General features: G+C 47.6%; 1 protein-coding gene across 3 annotated transcripts in view; it reads right to left on the reverse strand.

Moving 5' to 3' along the window:
• The window catches only part of LOC138667079 (uncharacterized), a 45,794-nt gene that overhangs the window by 16,586 nt on the left and 10,755 nt on the right, over nt 1-18,453 (reverse strand). For 2 of the 3 annotated variants that reach the window (XM_069755356.1, XM_069755358.1), the window contains exons 2-5: nt 17,714-17,771; nt 17,507-17,617; nt 15,156-15,241; nt 10,011-10,122 (exon numbers count right to left, since the gene is read on the reverse strand). In XM_069755356.1, coding sequence (XP_069611457.1) covers nt 10,011-10,122; nt 15,156-15,241; nt 17,507-17,617; nt 17,714-17,744 — 340 coding nt within the window. In that variant the 5' untranslated portion in view covers nt 17,745-17,771. Of the gene's footprint in view, nt 1-10,010; nt 10,123-15,155; nt 15,242-17,506; nt 17,618-17,713; nt 17,772-18,353; nt 18,452-18,453 lie in introns of all 3 variants that reach the window. The other variant, XM_069755357.1, reaches the window with a different exon arrangement.

The following is an 18,453-nucleotide window of genomic DNA, read 5'->3' on the forward strand; positions in this document are numbered from 1 at the left end:
ATGCGCCCCGAGCAAGTATTCAGAGTGTAGGGCGTTGCTGGTCCCTTGATTCTAAAGGCTTCAAAGAACTTAGGTCCAGCTAGGGATCGATTGCTCTGATCGTCAATGATGGCATACATTTTTACAGCCTTCTCTGGTTGCCCTTCTGGATAGACTCTGATTAGGCATATCCTGCATTTAGCACTTTGATTCTCCCCACATACCTCTGAGCATGAGCAGGACACAGCTGTGGTGGACTTGGCGTGATTCTGTGGCTCCCCGCCATGGTTTGTAGCGGGACTAGAGGTAACTGCAACTGCTGTTTCGCCGGTGACTGAGCCTGGGTGCAAGGCTGATGGGTGTCTGTCGCTATGACACTCTTCACACTTAATGGCAGATTTACAGTCCTTGGCCATGTGTTCTGATGAAGCGCAGCACTTGAAACATACCCCAAGTTCGTTGAGGATTTTCTTGCGCTCCTGCATGGTTTTGGACCTGAAGCCTCTACATTTGTTCAGTGAGTGTGGTTTTTTGTGAATGGGACACTCACGATTGAAAGACTTATCCCTCGACGGAATAGTGTACTGCTTGTCGGCAGGTACTGCAGGTGATGGCAGGTTAGTCTTTCTGACGCTTACACTGTTCCTTGAGTCCTTGCGTCTATGTGCGACGCTTTCATACCTTGATGAAGGTGTTGCTGGAGCTGCAGTGTTAGACTCCAGGAAGTCGAGGCTAGGGTCGTTCCTCATTTGGGCTTGTTCGTCAATGAACTTGCAGAACTGAATGAACGGAGGAAAGGTGACGTCATGTGACCTTTTATACCTGGAGACGCACACTGCCCACTTCTCTTGCAGACTGTGTGGCAGCTTTGAGATGATCGGGTTCACCCCGTGGGCAGTGTCCAGGTAGCACAGTCCAGACAGACGAGGGTCTCTTTTAGCAAGTTCCAGCTCCATAAGCAGGTCACTTAAATCCAGAAGCTTGTGGGGTTCCTTAAGGTTGATCCTTGGAACGTTCTGCAGTCTCTTGAATAGGGACTTTTCTATGGCTTCAGCGCTGCCGTAGGTTCTTTCAAGTCTCTGCCAGGCCGCAGCGAGACCTGCTTCAGCTTGCCCCACATAGACGGTCCTAAGACTCTTGATACGGTTTGTGGATTCAGGACCCAACCATTTTACCATGAGGTCGAGCTCCTGCTCCGCGGATAGGTTGAGATCAGCAATGGCGGCCTTGAAGGTTGCTTTCCAGGCTCTGTAGTTCTCTGCACGGTCGTCGAATTTTGAGAGGCTAGTGCTGATTAGCTCCCTGCTCACCATGAACCTGGCAAACTCGGACATGTCTGATCCTTCACTCCTTGTTACCATATTAGCTTGTGGTGCCCCTCGGGCGTATAAGCTGTGTGGCGTGGAAGGGTGAATTGTTCCCGGGTAGAATGATGTCGCTGCAGGGTTGAGCTGTGGTTTAACCTCTAGAGATTCCGATGACTGCTGCTTGAACTGTGGAGGCGGGCTGCAGTGTGCCTTGTGGTCGTCTTGCGATGATGATTGCTCCTGAGGTGGTACATCACGGCGTCGGTCTTGGGTCTCTGTAGGGGCTGTGGGCGATACTGGCACCATAGGTTGGGCTGACTTGGACGTTTCCGCAATGTTGGGTTGAACGTCACTGGAGAAGGTGTGCGCTGCAGGTATCTGTTTCTGCACGTAGTCTCTGGTACGAACAGCTGGGTCGTCTTCTTCCTGTGGTGGCAGGCAAATTGGGTCGAGGTTTTGCTTCAATGCTTACTCGAGTATTTTTACTTCGGCTAATGCAATTTCTTCCTCCATTTCTGTTTGAAGAATCTTTGCTCGAGCCTCTGCTTCTGCTCTCTTCGCTTCTGCTTGAAGAATCTTTGCTCGAGCCTCTGCTTCTGCTTTCTTTTCGGTGTATGAACGTCTTAGTTTGGACCGCTCTGCATTTAAACGGGCCTCTAGGATTCTGTCGCTGAGGGCTGAAGTTCTTGAGCAGGATGATTTGTATGACCGAGCAGAGTGTTTAGACGAGGCTGACCTGTGCGATCTAGTTTCTTGCAGATGGGTGATACGAAGCTCCGCTTTATCTTTGGCGTCTTGCACGGCGGCGTCCCTTTCTCTGTCTGTGGAATCTGCCTTGCTTAACTCTGATAGGGCTTCGTCGATTTTAGATTCTTTTAGGAAGGCAGCATACTTTGTGGACAGTCTCTTGTATCTGCCGTGGGCCACGTCTGTCTTATAGTGTCCTGTAAACCCGCTGCATCATTTTTATGGCGTTGGACGCTTGACATAAGGGAGGCGACTCGTTCCCATAGGTCGTCCAAGTTGTCATTGAACTCATCCCTTGTGGAACAGTAATTCTCGAGGACCTTTAATGTTGGCTTGATGGAACGTACTGGTCGTGCATCTGGGTCTGCTGTGGAAGCGGGCTCCGCTTCCTGGTCTTCATAATGGACAGTATCAGGTTGTATTTGCTCTGTTTCAGCATTGGGGAACTGTGGAAGGTCCTTTTTTGATTTAAGGTGCGCTGTCCCTTTAAGAAACTGAACCTTTAAATTAGGGGCTGGAAATTGCGGTGCAGCTTAGTTGCGACCCCCTGATAAGATTCCCAAGGTGTTGTTGGAGAATTGTGGGGTTCTGCGGTCCGACGATCTGCAGCAGTGTGGTATAATACACAGAGAGTCTTTATGTACAATGCAGTCTGAGGTGATGCTGCAGGAGATTTCTTAGCAGAGCAGGGCTGCAGTATGTGAGCGGGCAGAGAGCGGGCACGTGAATAGTGATATAAGGGTGATTCTGGCCGGGCTTCAAGGCAGTCTTTCGACTACTCTCTCATGCTGCTCACACTTGCAGTCATACTTAGTGCTACATCTTACTGTACCCTGTCTACCCTGCATTTCTGGAGAAGTTCTGTATTACCAGTTATACGCTGTATGTCCAGATCTACAAAATAAACAAGTCTGGATTACACAATCCCTGGAGTTTATCATCTCTTCAGATGCTGAGCAGCATTGGTCCTGTCTGCCTCACATCGAAGAAATACGGAGGTACGTTTCTCTCTCACAACACTTATTAATCAACCACACCTCCATTCGCCTCATGTGGGGACAGAACAGTCGAAAGACTGATGCCTTCCTAAGCCCAGTTCAAAAGCACGTCCTCTCACAACAGAAAGTAAACTGGAAATGGCTGCCAGAGGAAGAGAAGATTTGACCCCTGAACCGGATGTAAGACATGCCCACAAGAAATACATGAAAAACAAGCTGCCATACAGAAAAAGGCCATTGGGTGGCAGCAGAGTAAAATATAACAACATACATGGAAACTGAGGAATATACATGGAACAGCACAAAGGCCTCTTTCACACTTACGACTGAGCTCCCGTCGAAATCCGTCGATTTTTGAAAAAACAGGATCCAGCAAATTTTTCTGCTGGATCCTGTTTTTTCTAATAGACTTGGATTAGCGATGGATTGTGACAGATGGCCTTCCGTTTCGTCCGTCGTGCACTGGATCCGTCGGAAAATTGCTGTCCGTCAGGCGAAGACAACGCACAGAGGAATGTTTTTTTCTGTACATCGGAAAATCGCTCAGCAACGGGTCCTGCGCTGCCCATCGTTGGCTATAATGGAAGCCTATGGATGCAGGATCCGTCCCTGACTGTGAAAAGCATGAATCAAGCGACGGGTTCCGTCTTTTGAAACTGAGCATGCGTGGAAGAATTTCCCGTCAGGGAAATTCTCTATCTCTCTCTTTTTACTATTGATGCTGCCTATGCAGCATCAATAGTAACAAGATATAAAGTAAAAACAAAATATCGCAATATTCTTACCTTTCGGGCGTCCCGTGCAGCGTTACCGATGCTCTCGATGCTCCCGGCAGCTCCCGTTCCCAGTAATGCATTCTTGCGAGACCACTATGTCATCAGAGGTCATTGCACGCAAGGCATTACTGGGAATGGGAGCATCGGTAACTCTGCGAGGGACGCCGCAAGGTGAGAATATTGCGATTTTTTTTTTAACCTGGGTTGTGTTTATGCGTTTTCACAGAGGAAAACCTCTGCAAAGACACATACACAACAGGTGCACATAGTCTCAATGGGTCCGTCAGAAAAACGGGCCCAGTGCACCCGTTTTTTACAATCTGCACAGGATCCGTCATTTCAGCATTTTGACGGATCCTGTGCAGACTGTAAAAACGAAGTGTGAAAGAGGCCTAAGCTTAACTAAATAAATAGATAATACAAACAAATATTTTTTAAACCCCTTCATGACCCAGTCTATTTTGACCTTAAAGACCTGGCCGTTTTTTGTAATTCTGACCAGTGTCCCTTTATGAGGTAATAACTCAGGAACGCTTCAACAAATCCTAGTGGTTCTGAGACTGTTTTTTCGTGACAGATTGGGCTTCATGTTAGTGGTAAATTTAGGTCGATAATTTTTGCGTTTATTTGTGAAAAAAATGGAAATTTGGCCAAAATTTTGAAAATTTTGCTATTTTCAAATTTTGAATTTTTATTCTGTTAAACGAGAGTTATGTGACACAAAATAGTTAATAAATAACATTACCCACATGTCTACTTTACATAAGCACAATTTTGGAACCAAATTTTTTTTTCTGCTAGGAAATTATAAGGGTTAAAATTTGACCAGCGATTTCTCATTTTTACAGCAAAATTTACAAAACCATTTTTTTAGGGACCAACTCACATTTGAAGTCAGTTTGAGGGGTCTATATGGTTGAAAATACCCAAAAGTGACACCATTCTAAAAAATGCACCCCTCAAGGTGCTCAAAACCACATTCAAGAAGTTTATTAACCCTTCAGGTGCTTCACAGCATCAGAAGCAACATGGAAGGAAAAAATGAACATTTAACGTTTTAGTCACAAAAATGATGTTTTAGCAACAATTTTTTTATTTTCCCAAAGCTAAAAAGAGAAACTGGACCCCAAATGTGATTGTACAATTTGTCCTGAGTACGCCGATAGCTCATATGTGGGGGGGAACCACTGTCTGGGCGCACGACAGGGCTCGGAAGGGAAGGAGCCCCATTTGACTTTTTGAATGAAAAATTAGCTCCAATCCTTAGCGGACACCATGTTGCGTTTGGAGAGCCCCTGTGTGCCTAAACATTGGAGCTCCACCCCATGTGACCCCATTTTGGAAACTAGACCCCCCAAGGAACTTATCTAGATGCATAGTGAGCACTTTGAACCCCCAGGTGCTTCACAAATTGATCCGTAAAAATGAAAAAGTACTTTTTTTTTTTCACAAAAAATTTCTTTTAGCATCAATTTGTTAATTTCCACATGGGCAACAGGATAAAATGGATCCTAAAATGTATTGGGCAATTTCTCCTGAGTACACGGATACCTCACATGTGGGGGTAAACCACTGTCTGGGCACACGGCAGGGCTCGGAATGGAAGGAGCGCCATTTGACTTTTAGAAATGAAAAATTAGCTCCAATCGTTAGCTGACACCATGTCGCGTTTGGAGAGCCCCTGTGTGCCTAAACATTGGAGCTTCCCCACATATGACCCCATTTTGGAAACTAGACCTCCCAAGGAACTAATCTAGATGTGCGGTGACCACTTTAAACCCTCAAGTGCTTCACAGAAGTTTGTAACGCAGAGCCGTGAAAATAAAAAATCATTTTTCTTTCCTCAAAAATTATTTTTTAGCCCACAATTTTTTATTTTCACAAGAGTAACAGGAGAAATTGAACCCGAAAGGTTGTTTGTCCTGAGTACACCGATACCCCATATGTGGGGGGGACCACTGTTTGGGCACACGTCGGGGCTCGGAAGGGAAGTAGTGACTTTTGAAATGCAGACTTTGATGGAATAGTCTGCGGGCGTCACGTTGCGTTTGCAGAGCCCCTGATGTGCCTAAACAGTAGAAACCCCCCACAAGTGACCCCTCTTTGGAAACTAGACCCCCCAAGGAACTTATCTAGATATGTGGTGAGCACTTTGAACCCCCAAGTGCTTCACAGAAGTTTACAACGCAGAGCCGTGAAAATAAAAAAATTTTTTTCATTCCTCAAAAATTATGTTTTAGCAAGCAATTTTTTATTTTCACAAGGGTAACAGGAGAAATTGGACCACAATAATTGGTGCCCAGTTTGTCCTGAGTATGCTGGTACCCCATATGTGGGGGTAAACCACTATTTGGGCGCACGTCGGGGCTCGGAAGGGAGGGAGCACCATTTGACTTTTTGAATGCAAGATTGACTGGAATCAATGGTGGCGCCATGCTGCGTTTGGAGACCCCTGATGTGCCGTAACAGTGGAAAACCCTCAATTCTAACTCCAACCCTAACCCCAACACACCCCTAACCCCAACACACCCCTAACCCTAATCCCAACCCTAATCCTAACCCTAATCCCAACACACCCCTAACCCTAACCACAGCCTAATCTTAACCCTAATTCCAACCCTAACCCTAAGGCTATGTGCCCACGTTGCTGATTCGTGAGAGATTTTTCCGCACCATTTTTGAAAAATCCGCAGGTAAAAAGGCACTGCATTTTACCTGCGGATTTACCGCGGATTTCCAGTGTTTTTTGTGCGGATTTCACCTGCGAATTCCTATTGAGGAACAGGTGTAAAACACTGCGGAATCCGCACAAAGAATTGCCATGCTGCGGAAAATACAACACAGCGTTTCCGCACGGTATTTTCCACACCATGGGCACAGTGGATTTGGTTTTCCATAGGTTTAGATGGTACTGTAAACCTGATAGAAAACTGATACGAATCCACAGCGGCCAATCCGCTGTGGATCCGCAGCCAAATCCGCTGCAGATCTGCAGCCAAATCCGCACCGTGTGCACATAGCCTAATTCTAACCCTAACCCTAGTTCTAACCCTAATTCTAGCCGTAACCCTAACCCTAAGGCCAGGTTCACACTGCGCTAGCAGCAGCCCGTTCAGCACATACGCTAACGGGCTGCTGCTAGTGTAAGTGGCGACACTTGCATTGCGCTAGCGCAGATAGAGCTAGCAGATGCTCTATCTGCGATAGCAGTGACAGACCCGGAAACGCTGCAGCCCGCGTCTCAGGGTCCGTCACTCAATGACGGCACATCCCTAGCGCACGCCCATTGTGGGCATGCGCTAGTGATGCGTCCGACATTGCTATCAATGGCGGCCGTAACAGACTACGTTACACCGTGTTTATGCCGCGGTGTAACGTAGTCCGTCTAACGGACTGCTTAGACGCAGTGTGAACCAACCCTAACCCTAACCCTAGTGGGGCAAAGAAAAAAAAAATGTCTTTATTTTATTATTGTCCCTATCTATGGGGTGATAAAGGGGGGGGTTATTTTTATTTTTATTTTGATCGCTGTGATAGAACCTATCACAGCAATCAAAATGTACCTGTAACGAATCTGCCGGCCGATTCGGCGGGCGCACTGCGCTTGCGCCTGCCATTTTGGAAGATGGCGGCGACCATCGAACACACAGATGGACACCGGGAGGGACACAGGTCGGTAAGTATGAAGGGGGGGGGGGGTGACCGGACAGGGGAAGACGCTAGATGACAGGACGGAGGACCGGAGGGGAGGAGATCGTGGGGGGTCAGATCGCGATCTCCAGCCATGGCTGATGCTATTGCAGCCTCGGCCATGGCTGGATTGTAATATTTCACCAATTTTCATTGGTGAAATATTACCATCGCTCTGATTGAAAGTGAAACGTCACTTTCAACAGCCAATCAGAGCGATCGAAGCCACCCCCCTGGGCTAAAGTACAACTCCCCCTGTCCCTGCATGCCGGGTGAAATTACAGTTAACCCTTTCACCCGGCCTGCAGGAGCGCAATCCGACCATGACGCATATGCTGCGTCACAGGTCGGATTGGCACAGGTTTTCATGATGCATGCGATGCGTCAAAGGTCGGGAAGGGGTTAAACCAGCAAAGTAAAGCAGACAACTATGGGCTGATATCATCAGGCTGGAAAGGGCCCAATTACCAGGGATCTTTCCAGCCTAAAAATGCCAGCATGCAGCCAACTCAGAAGTATCGCATAACATTAGATGCACCAATACCAGCGCTTTGCCTTCGCTCTTCTCGATCACCCTGGTACATTGGCAAACAGGGAATCATACTTTGTCCACATATGGAAACCTGAAAAAGAGAAATAAAAAGACTTTGACCCCTGTTCAACAATTTATTATAAAATAAGAATAAGGATTCCATGCATGTCCAACGTAGTCCAGCTGTTTGCACGATGTTCCCCGATTCCATCGTTAAAAGCCTTGTTAGGAGGCTCTATAGACTTTAGCAGCAGCCACTCCCGGCTCACATTGCGGTCACATTGGCACTGAAGAGCAGTAACATCAGTAACGATAACGCTCAGAGTCACAGAGTCAATGCTGCCCTCTGTGAGACCCGGTGACTGATGAGCGTTATCGTTACTGACGTCACCGCTCTTCAGAGCCGCACGGTCTCGCAGAGTGCAGCGTGAGCTAGGAGTGGCTGCTGTTAAAGCCTATGGAGCCTCGAAGCGATCGGGGAACGTCGTGGCAAGCGCTGGACTACATTGCATTGGACCTGTATGGAACTCTTATTTTATAATAAATTGGTGAACAAGGGACAGTGTCTTGTTTTATTTTCTCTCTTTTTAGATTTTTCAAGTTTCCATTTGTGGACTACAACAGGTTCCCTGGAAAACGTCGGACCTGAATGGTTGTTTTTTTTTGTTTTAAAATAAATTGGTGAACTGGAGTAAGGGTACCGTCTCACAGTTGCACTTTGGTCGCTACGACGGCACGATCCGTGACGTTCCAGCGATATACTTACGATCTCGCTGTGTCTGACACGCTACTGCGATCAGGGACCCCGCTGAGAATCGTACGTCGTAGCAGATCGTTTAAAACTTTCTTTCGTCGTCAAGTGTCCCGCTGTGGCGGCATGATCGCATGGTGTAACAAAGGTGTGCACGATATTCTCCACCTCCTCTGCTGATTCTACATCGCAAATACGTCATGAAATTATCGCTCCAGCACCGTGCATTGCAAAGTGTGACCGGAGTCTACGACGCTGGAGCGATAATGGTGCGACGCTGGAGCGTCACGGATTGTGCCGTCGTAGCGACCAAAGTGCCACTGTGAGACGGTACCCTAAGTGTTGAGGAGCATTTTTTTAAGTATTTTTGCGCCTGTTTTTTACTTTTTATTACTGCATAAGTAATGGGGGTGACTGATAGACACATCTCCATTACTAACATCACTTTTCAGCTGTGATTTTGGACAATTCACAATGAACATCAATCCCAAAAACCATTACCCCGATTGCCCTAGTGCATTGGCAAAGGCAAAGCACCAGAAATGGCACATCTAATGTGCTGCACCACTTCTGGGTTGGCTGTGGGCTGGTATTTTTAGGCTGGGAACAGTCCAATAACCAGAGACCTTCCCAGCCTGATAATTTCAGCTCACAGTTGTCAGTTTTACCTTTGCTGGTTTCTTAAAATAGGGGGGACCCAATGTCATTTATTTTTTCATTAGGCTAAACAAGGTTAACACCCTCAACAATAAACTCCGAACTAAAAGGTGGAAGTTAATATGTAGGGAGCTTGTGAAATTATATATGTGCAAAATATCTTTATCAATTTATATATTATACATTGAGTATCTTTCTATCATTGGTCTATATCTTTATACAAGATTGCTTTATTAGTTTTGTAAATTAGATTTAAGTTACATAGAGCATTATACTATGTAAAAGCTTATGTTAAAAATGCATTGCATATGGATGCAAGGCGAGAGGAAAAAAAAAAACACTTGCAAGACATACGCATGTCTCACTCGTCCAACTTTTCGGGATGAACACTGGATCAATATTTTTTTTATACGCAGCTGTGAGTGAACGCTTGCATACAAAGTACTTTTGGCTTCTGCCACTTTCCACACAATGGAATGACACTGTACTAGTAGGTTACAATGAAGAGTTGAAAACTTTTGTAGGCACTAAATATACATAACGTGACTACTTCCTGCACTTCGTGGCCTTTACCTCGGTTGATATTTACTGGAACCTCTTCTTCTTCAATGGTAACAAGTAACACTTCCTTCTCGTCTTTTACCTCTTCCTTAACAACAATTTCAAAATCATTGAAATGTTCACTCTACAAAGAAGAAAAAAAAACAACAAAAAAAACCCTGAGTGACCAACTATTCACAGCAAGCAATCTCTAGCAATATGTGACATGTGACACTCAGCTTTACGAATCTGGCAATATAAAGGGATTCCCCCACTTTAGGCATTACCAGTACGAACTCCTCATACATCAGGGGTCTCAAACACGTGGCCCAAGGGTCAAATGTGGCACCCGAGGCTCCACTGTGTGGCCCTCAGGCTCCTGAGACTATTGCGGCCTGGTCCATTCCTTTTCAACTCAATGTCCTTTCTCGGACACACATTCAATTGAAATGCGTTTTGGCGTAAAGACTGGGTCTTTGCATTACAATTCCAGTACCAGCCAGCAGCTAGTCAGAGGCCAGCAATTAACGTTAGCATCTCCATTGCTGCCACACATGTCGTCACTGCCAGGCTGTGGAAGAGGAAGAGGACACTGTTCACCAGAGGGAGCAAGGCCAGATGAGAAAAATAAAAATTCAAGTGGTATTCCCATCTCCAAGATCCTGTCCCAATATGTAGTAGGAATAATAAATTATTATTATTAATAATATTATTGATAATATTATTAATAAGAAATACCTCCAATTAGAAATGTAGTATAGCTTTTCTGATTCGCTATGTCTATTTCCTTATGTGCAGGCATTGCAGGACCTTAGGTGCACATGGTTACAACCACTAGCAAGTAGCAGAAGAGATGACATTTTGGGGCTTTTGCTGTACATTGGGCTAGGGCAGAAGTCAAATATTAGGTAATACAATAGAGCTGATATTTTGTATAACTCCCTGCCCACCCTTACACAATCATGTCCATGAGGTTAATAATGATGGGGAAACTGTATTTCTAGATGTCACACTGCTATCCTTCAATATTCCTCATCATAATAGAATCACAGCCACTGGGAATTTTTGGGACGTAGGAATTCCCAAGCCTAAAGCACGAAGACTTTATTCTAAAGGGTATAAACTTCAGGTCCGATCCCATAAAGATATTTTTGATAGAATTCTGTCGTAAAACACACTGAAGTGAGGCTAAATATTTACGCAACCTAAAAGTTGAGGTTGTGACCAAACATCCGACAACTTCACGATGATTAAGCCACTCGAGTAAGGTAAATTACACTAGAAAAGTATTGCAATGAGGGACACTTCTGAAGCTGATGCAGGGCAGTTTAACCCTATCACCCCCGAGCCTTTTTCTGTTTTCACATTTCTGTATTTTGCTCCCCTTCTTCCCAGAGCCACAATGTTTTTTTATTTTTCCGTCAATATTGCCATGTGAGGGCTTTTTAGCAGGACAAGTTGTACTTTTTAACACCACCATTGGTTTTACCATATAGTGTACTGGAAAACAGAAAAAAAAAATTCAAAGTGCGGTGAAATTGCAAAAAAAGTGCAATTCCACAATTTTATTTTTGTTTTTACCATGTTCACCAAAAGCTAAATCTGACAGGCCATTATGATTCGCCAGGTCATTACGAGTTCATAGATATCAAACATACTGTATGTATAGGTTATTTTTTTATTTTATTTATGCAGCATTGAATGACACTATTCATTTTAATATTCAATAAACTGGAAACTGGGAAAAAGTGCACTATCACAATTCTTTATTATTTTACCATTATTTCACTGTGGTAAAACTGAATTGGCAATATGATTTCCCAGGTCAGTAGGAGTACGCGGATAACAAATATGTATAGTTTATTTTTTATTTCAGTTTTGATTTTTCCCCCCCCCCCGAAATTTGTACAAATTTTATGAGACCCATAACATTTCCATTTTTCGGGATTTGGGGCTCGGTGAGGGCTTTTTTTTTCTCCCTGAGCGGACGTTTGTACTGATACCATTTTGGGATAGATACGATGTTTTGATCATATCTAATTGCACCGTTTCAGTGACAAAAAAAAAAAAAAAAAAATTCAGGCATTTTGATTTGTTTCTTGTTATGCCGTTTGCCAATCGGATTGGTTTTATTTTATATTTTGATAGATTGGACATTTCCAAATGCAGTGATGACAAATGTGTGTAGTTCTTATTTAAAATGTATTTTCAATAGGTGGTGGTTTGAATTTGTGTGTTGTTCCATATTTTTTATTTCTTCACTTTCTACTATATAATTGTCTAAGGGTCACTTCCGTCTGTCCTTCTATCTGTCTGTCTGTCACGGATATTCATTGGTCGTGGCCTCTGTCTATCATGGAAATCCAAGTCGCTGATTGGTCGCTGCAAAACAGCCACGACCAATCAGCGACGGGCACAGTCCGGAATAAAATGGCCGCTCCATACTCCCCGCAGTCAGTGTCCCCGGCGCTCCGCTCCCCGCAGTCAGTGTCCCCGGCGCTCTGCTGCTTACTCCCCGCAGTCAGTGTCCCCGGCGCTCCGCTCCCCGCAGTCAGTGTCCCCGGCGCTCCGCTGCTTACTCCCCGCAGTCAGTGTCCCCGGCGCTCCGCTGCTTACTCCCCGCAGTCAGTGTCCCCGGCGCTGCTTGCTCCCCGCAGTCAGTGTCCCCGGCGCTCCGCTCCCCGCAGTCAGTGTCCCCGGCGCTCCGCTCCCCGCAGTCAGTGTCCCCGGCGCTCCGCTCCCCGCAGTCAGTGCCCCCGGCGCTCCGCTCCCCGAAGTCAGTGCCCCCGGCGCTCCGCTGCTTACTCCCCGCAGTCAGTGTCCCCGGCGCTCCGCTGCTTACTCCCCGCAGTCAGTGTCCCCGGCGCTCCGCTCCCCGCAGTCAGTGTCCCCGGCGCTCCGCTCCTTACTCCCCGCAGTCAGTGTCCCCACGCTCCGCTCCCCGCAGTCAGTGTCCCCGGCGCTCCGCTCCCCGCAGTCAGTGTCCCCGGCGCTCCGCTGCTTACTCCCCGCAGTCAGTGTCCCCGGCGCTCCGCTCCCCGCAGTCAGTGTCCCCGGCGCTCCGCTCCCCGCAGTCAGTGTCCCCGGCGCTCCGCTGCTTACGCCCCGCAGTCAGTGTCCCCAGCGCTCCGCTGCTTACTCCCCGCAGTCAGTGTCCCCAGTGCCCGCTCCATACTCCCCTCCGGTCACCGCTAACACAGGGTTAATGCCGGCGGTAACGGACCGCGTTATGCCGCGGGTAACACATTCCATTACCGCCGCTATTAACCCTGTGTGTCCCCAACCTTTTACTATTGATGCTGCCTATGCGGCATCAATAGTAAAAAAAAGTAATGTTAAAAATAGTAAAAAAACAAAAAACCTGCTATACTCTCCCTCCGTTGTCCGCTGAGGTGCTCGCGCCTGCCGCCATCTTCCTTTCCCAGTGATGCTTTGCGAAATTACCCAGAAGACCTAGCGATCTCGCGAGACCGCTAAGTCATATGGGTAATTTCGCAAAGCATCCTGGGAACGCAAGATAGCGGCAGCCGCGCGCCCATCTGCACAGCGCCATTGGATCCCAGGAGGCGGAGAGACGGGACGCTGAGGAGCAGCAACCAGAATGGTGAGTATGTTCAACTACAAGGGGCCCTCGGATCGTTAGGTGAGTATGTTTATTTTTTTAACCTGTAATATACTACGTCACTGGGCAATATACTACGTGGCTGGGCAATATACTACGTGGATGAGCAATATACTACGTGGACGGGCAATATACTACGTGGACATGCATATTCTAGAATACCCGATGGGTTAGAATCGGGCCACCATCTAGTATTTAATAATCTCCTTAGGAGACTTGAAGCTGCGATCGCCCCATCACCTGTGCTATACATAGCAGTGCACAGGCGTATAGCAGAAATCATGATCTCCTATGAATGCTGGCCACGAGCCTGCTGTGTTCACAAGAGGATTGTAATGGCACGGGCATCTTCAGCAGACCCTCGGCTCTCATGTCAACACATAGCACAGCTCCAAACACGACTGTTAGGGCTCCTTCTCCCTTGCGAGAAATACGTCCGAGTCTCGCAGGTTAAAACCCTCCTCTGGCGCCGGCACTCCAGAGCGGAGCGTGCGGCCGCATAGCAATACATGGAGCTGCACGCTCTGGAGTGCCGGTGCCAGAGCTTGGTTTTAACCTGCGAGACTCGCACGTATTTCTCGCAAGTGAGAAGGAGCCTTTAAAGGCATATGACAGCTTATTAAATCCAAGCTGAGAAAAAAAAATGAACACAGAATCATTGACTAACACTTGTCAGGGTGCAATCCGATTTTTTATCGGCGTGCACTCGCCCGTTTTAAACGCAGATGAGTCTTAAACTTCATTCTCCTTTATCCTCTTGCAGAAGAGCGATAGACATTTGAAGATTTCCTGCAGTGGTAAAGAGAGCTAGCAGTACAGATGAAAATATCAAAACTTTAAATTATTTTTCAGATTTTATACCACTTATTTGAAAACATGTTTGAGGACGCAACGCCCTTAAGGGAAGAGATCAGATATTGATGGACCCCTATGGATACCAGTGAGCAAGATTTCGTTTTTTTGCGAAATGTGTGTGTCATTGTAAAAATAAGTAGTCATTACAACTGTCTATGGCGATGACGTAAGAGACCAGTGGTTTTCAGATGCCACCCAAGTACATGAGTTGTCTTCATATACAAGCACACCATTTTTCTTTAACATATCCAGCTACAAGTCATAATATTTGTTCTATGTTCATATAAGCAGATTAGGCACCAATTATTCCAGCTTACACATGCTTGTTAGGACCAACTCCTCATTTGCACCTCTTTAAACCTCTCAGGATCTCTTCAGGGTGGTGGTCACATAGAAAATTGTTAATAAATCACAACAACAAAAGAATTGGAGAACTCACCCAATCCTTGATGATTTATATCTTTAAATCCACAATTAGGATGACATCAAATCATATTAAAGTGAGGGTGAAAGAGCCTGATGGACTACCACTCATGGACCCATAGAAGCGCAAAAAATCCTAATTGTGGATTAAAGATATACACCATCAAGGATCGGGTGCGTGCTCCAATTCTTTTGCTCTTGTGATTTATATATAATATTTGTTCTATTCACAATCTAGACAATGTCGAATTGGTAACAGGTATCTGAAATCCATGTACCTGGTTGTCTTGTGGAATGCTGTGATCTTGTTGGAAAAAAGGAGAACTAGGAAATCTTTCTGGAGTGCTTTTCTTTCTGGTTTCATCTGGAAATACATACATTTTCAGATTTAAAAAAAAGCTCAGAGAAACAAATTAAAATCACATTAAATAATCTAAGAATAGACTTTGGCACCAAAAAGTTATAACATGATATAAATGGAGTTTCCATATCCCCTACATTTATCATATATCATATTTTTCTGACTATTATAACATTCACTTGTTTCCTCCAAAAATGTGGAGGAAAATGGGGGATGTCTTATAGTTCAGATGTCCCTACTCTGGCTGTGGTGGGGGAGCAGCAGCGGCGGAGCAGAGGGTCACAGGAAGCAGGAGCTGGCGGCCAACTCCTGTGCACGCTGCTAAAGAGAAATGAATATTCACTCTATTCTAAGCAGTGAATATTAATTTCTCTTTAAAAGCGAGCACAGAGTTAGCTGCAGCCATTGGCTTCCTACAGCTTCTGAGCGTTTGTGAGTGCTCGCTACTTAAGGCAATGAATATTCACTGTGCTCCACTCCCATAGGCGTGGAATGCAGAAAATATTCATTACCTTTAGTAGTGGCACACGTGAACGCCTGGCATTTGCATGAAGCCGGCGGCTGCGGCTAACACTGTGCTCTCTATTAAAGTGAAATGAATATTCGCTGCTTTCCACGCACATAGTCCTGCCGTGGAGAGCAGTGAGTATTCCGGCAGCTGTCCTCGGCTTCTAAGCAGCGCATGATGTCACTTGCCATGAGCTGCTTACAAGCATAAATCAGCAGCTGGAATCAGAACAGGATGCTGCAAGGGAGCGCAGGAAGGTAAGTATAATGGTTTATGGGTTTGTTTGTTTTTTTAAACGTTTTTCTGATGAGGGGGCCCCGGGACACCAGACACCTGGACGGTGCTGAGGGGGCCCCGGGACACCAGACACCTGGACGGTGCTGAGGGGGCCCGGCGCATCAGATACCTGGACGGAGCCCGACGCACCAGACACCAGGACGGGACTGAGGGGGCCCGGCGCACGAGACACCTGGACGGGGCCCGGCGCACGAGACACCTGGACGGGGCCCGGCGCACCAGACACCTGGACGGGGCCCGGCGCACCAGACACCTGGACGGGGCCCGGCGCACCAGACACCTGGACGGGGCCCGGCGCACCAGACACCTGGACGGGGCCCGGCGCACCAGACACCTGGACGGGGCCCGGCGCACCAGACACCTGGACGGGGCCCGGCGCACCAGACACCTGGACGGGGCCCGGCGCACCAGACACCTGGACGGGGCCCGGCGCACCAGACACCTGGACGGGGCCCGGCGCACCAGACACCTGGACGGGGCCCGGCGCACCAGACACCTGGACGGGGCCCGGCGCACCAGACACCTGGACGGGGCCCGGCGCACCAGACACCTGGACGGGGCCCGGCGCACCAGACACCTGGACGGGGCCCGGCGCACCAGACACCTGGACGGGGCCCGGCGCACCAGACACCTGGACGGGGCCCGGCGCACCAGACACCTGGACGGGGCCCGGCGCACCAGACACCTGGACGGGGCCCGGCGCACCAGACACCTGGACGGGGCCCGGCGCACCAGACACCTGGACGGGGCCCGGCGCACCAGACACCTGGACGGGGCCCGGCGCACCAGACACCTGGACGGGGCCCGGCGCACCAGACACCTGGACGGGGCCCGGCGCACCAGACACCTGGACGGGGCCCGGCGCACCAGACACCTGGACGGGGCCCGGCGCACCAGACACCTGGACGGGGCCCGGCGCACCAGACACCTGGACGGGGCCCGGCGCACCAGACACCTGGACGGGGCCCGGCGCACCAGACACCTGGACGGGGCCCGGCGCACCAGACACCTGGACGGGGCCCGGCGCACCAGACACCTGGACGGGGCCCGGCGCACCAGACACCTGGACGGGGCCCGGCGCACCAGACACCTGGACGGGGCCCGGCGCACCAGACACCTGGACGGGGCCCGGCGCACCAGACACCTGGACGGGGCCCGGCGCACCAGACACCTGGACGGGGCCCGGCGCACCAGACACCTGGACGGGGCCCGGCGCACCAGACACCTGGACGGGGATGAGGGGGCCCGGCGCACCAGGACGGGGGATAGTGAGTACAGAATTGACCACATTTGCTGCTTAATTCTTTTCTAATTTCCTCCTCTAAAACCTAGGTGCATCTTATGATCTGGTGCGAAAAAATATGGTACATCATCTCATATTTTAATGTTTATCTGCCCTCAGTTATAATTAACCAATATAAAATATACCACAATGCCTGGCTTAGCATACAGAATGGCTTTACCTTTAGGCGACAACTTAGGTCTGCCAATCTGACGTTTCCGAAATGATCGGGAGGTTTTGTGATTTTTCTCCAGAATTCGACTCTTCGAAGTATTTCTCTTACTGGATCTTTCTGTAGGAAACAAACAGAGACAATTCTTTTGTAATACTCCGATACATATTTTTCCCAAATTAAATCTATTTACAATCAATGCTAGCCTTCACTTACTTGGGGATGTAAAAGAGGTGTTGTTCTCCATCTTGATGGGCTTCTAAATGCACCCAATCTTCAATAGAAAAAAGTGACATAATGATACAAAAATAGACACCAATCAGAAACATTATACACCTAAAAAGGTAATTATTGAAGAAAATGTGCTTAAAGGGAACCTGTCACCTGAATTTGGCAGGACCGGTTTTCGGTCATATGGGCGGAGTTTTCGGGTGTTTGATTCACCCTTTCCTTACCCGCTGGCTGCATGCTGGCCGCAATATTGGATTGAAGTTCATTCTATGTCCTCCATAGTACACGCCTGCGCAAGGTAAGATTGCCTTGTGCAGGCATGTACTACGGAGGACAGAGAATGAACTTCAATCCAATCCAATATTGCGGCCAGCATGCAGCCAGCGGGTAAGGAAAGGGTGAATCAAACACCCGAAAACTCCGCCCATATGACCGAAAACTGGTCCTGCCAAATTCAGGTGACAGGTTCCCTTTAATGCATAAAACTATCAAAAAAATACTCCCAAAATTAAACATGGATTTTATAGTCAGATTCAACATGTGAATTGTGGAGTTGCAGCAAGTCTTGTAATTCACATAATAGGAATGCTACGAAACACATTTGTAAATTAGGATGAATTGTCACCTTTAGCACTCTGCTCTCCCTCATCAGGAGGAATACAAACTTTAGTAATGCGTCAGCAGGTAACGGTGAGAGCCCAGGGCGCGTCTAGTGTGCAAAATCT

This window comes from Ranitomeya imitator, chromosome 2 (assembly GCF_032444005.1).
Source record: "Ranitomeya imitator isolate aRanImi1 chromosome 2, aRanImi1.pri, whole genome shotgun sequence".
Lineage (NCBI taxonomy): Eukaryota > Metazoa > Chordata > Amphibia > Anura > Dendrobatidae > Ranitomeya > Ranitomeya imitator.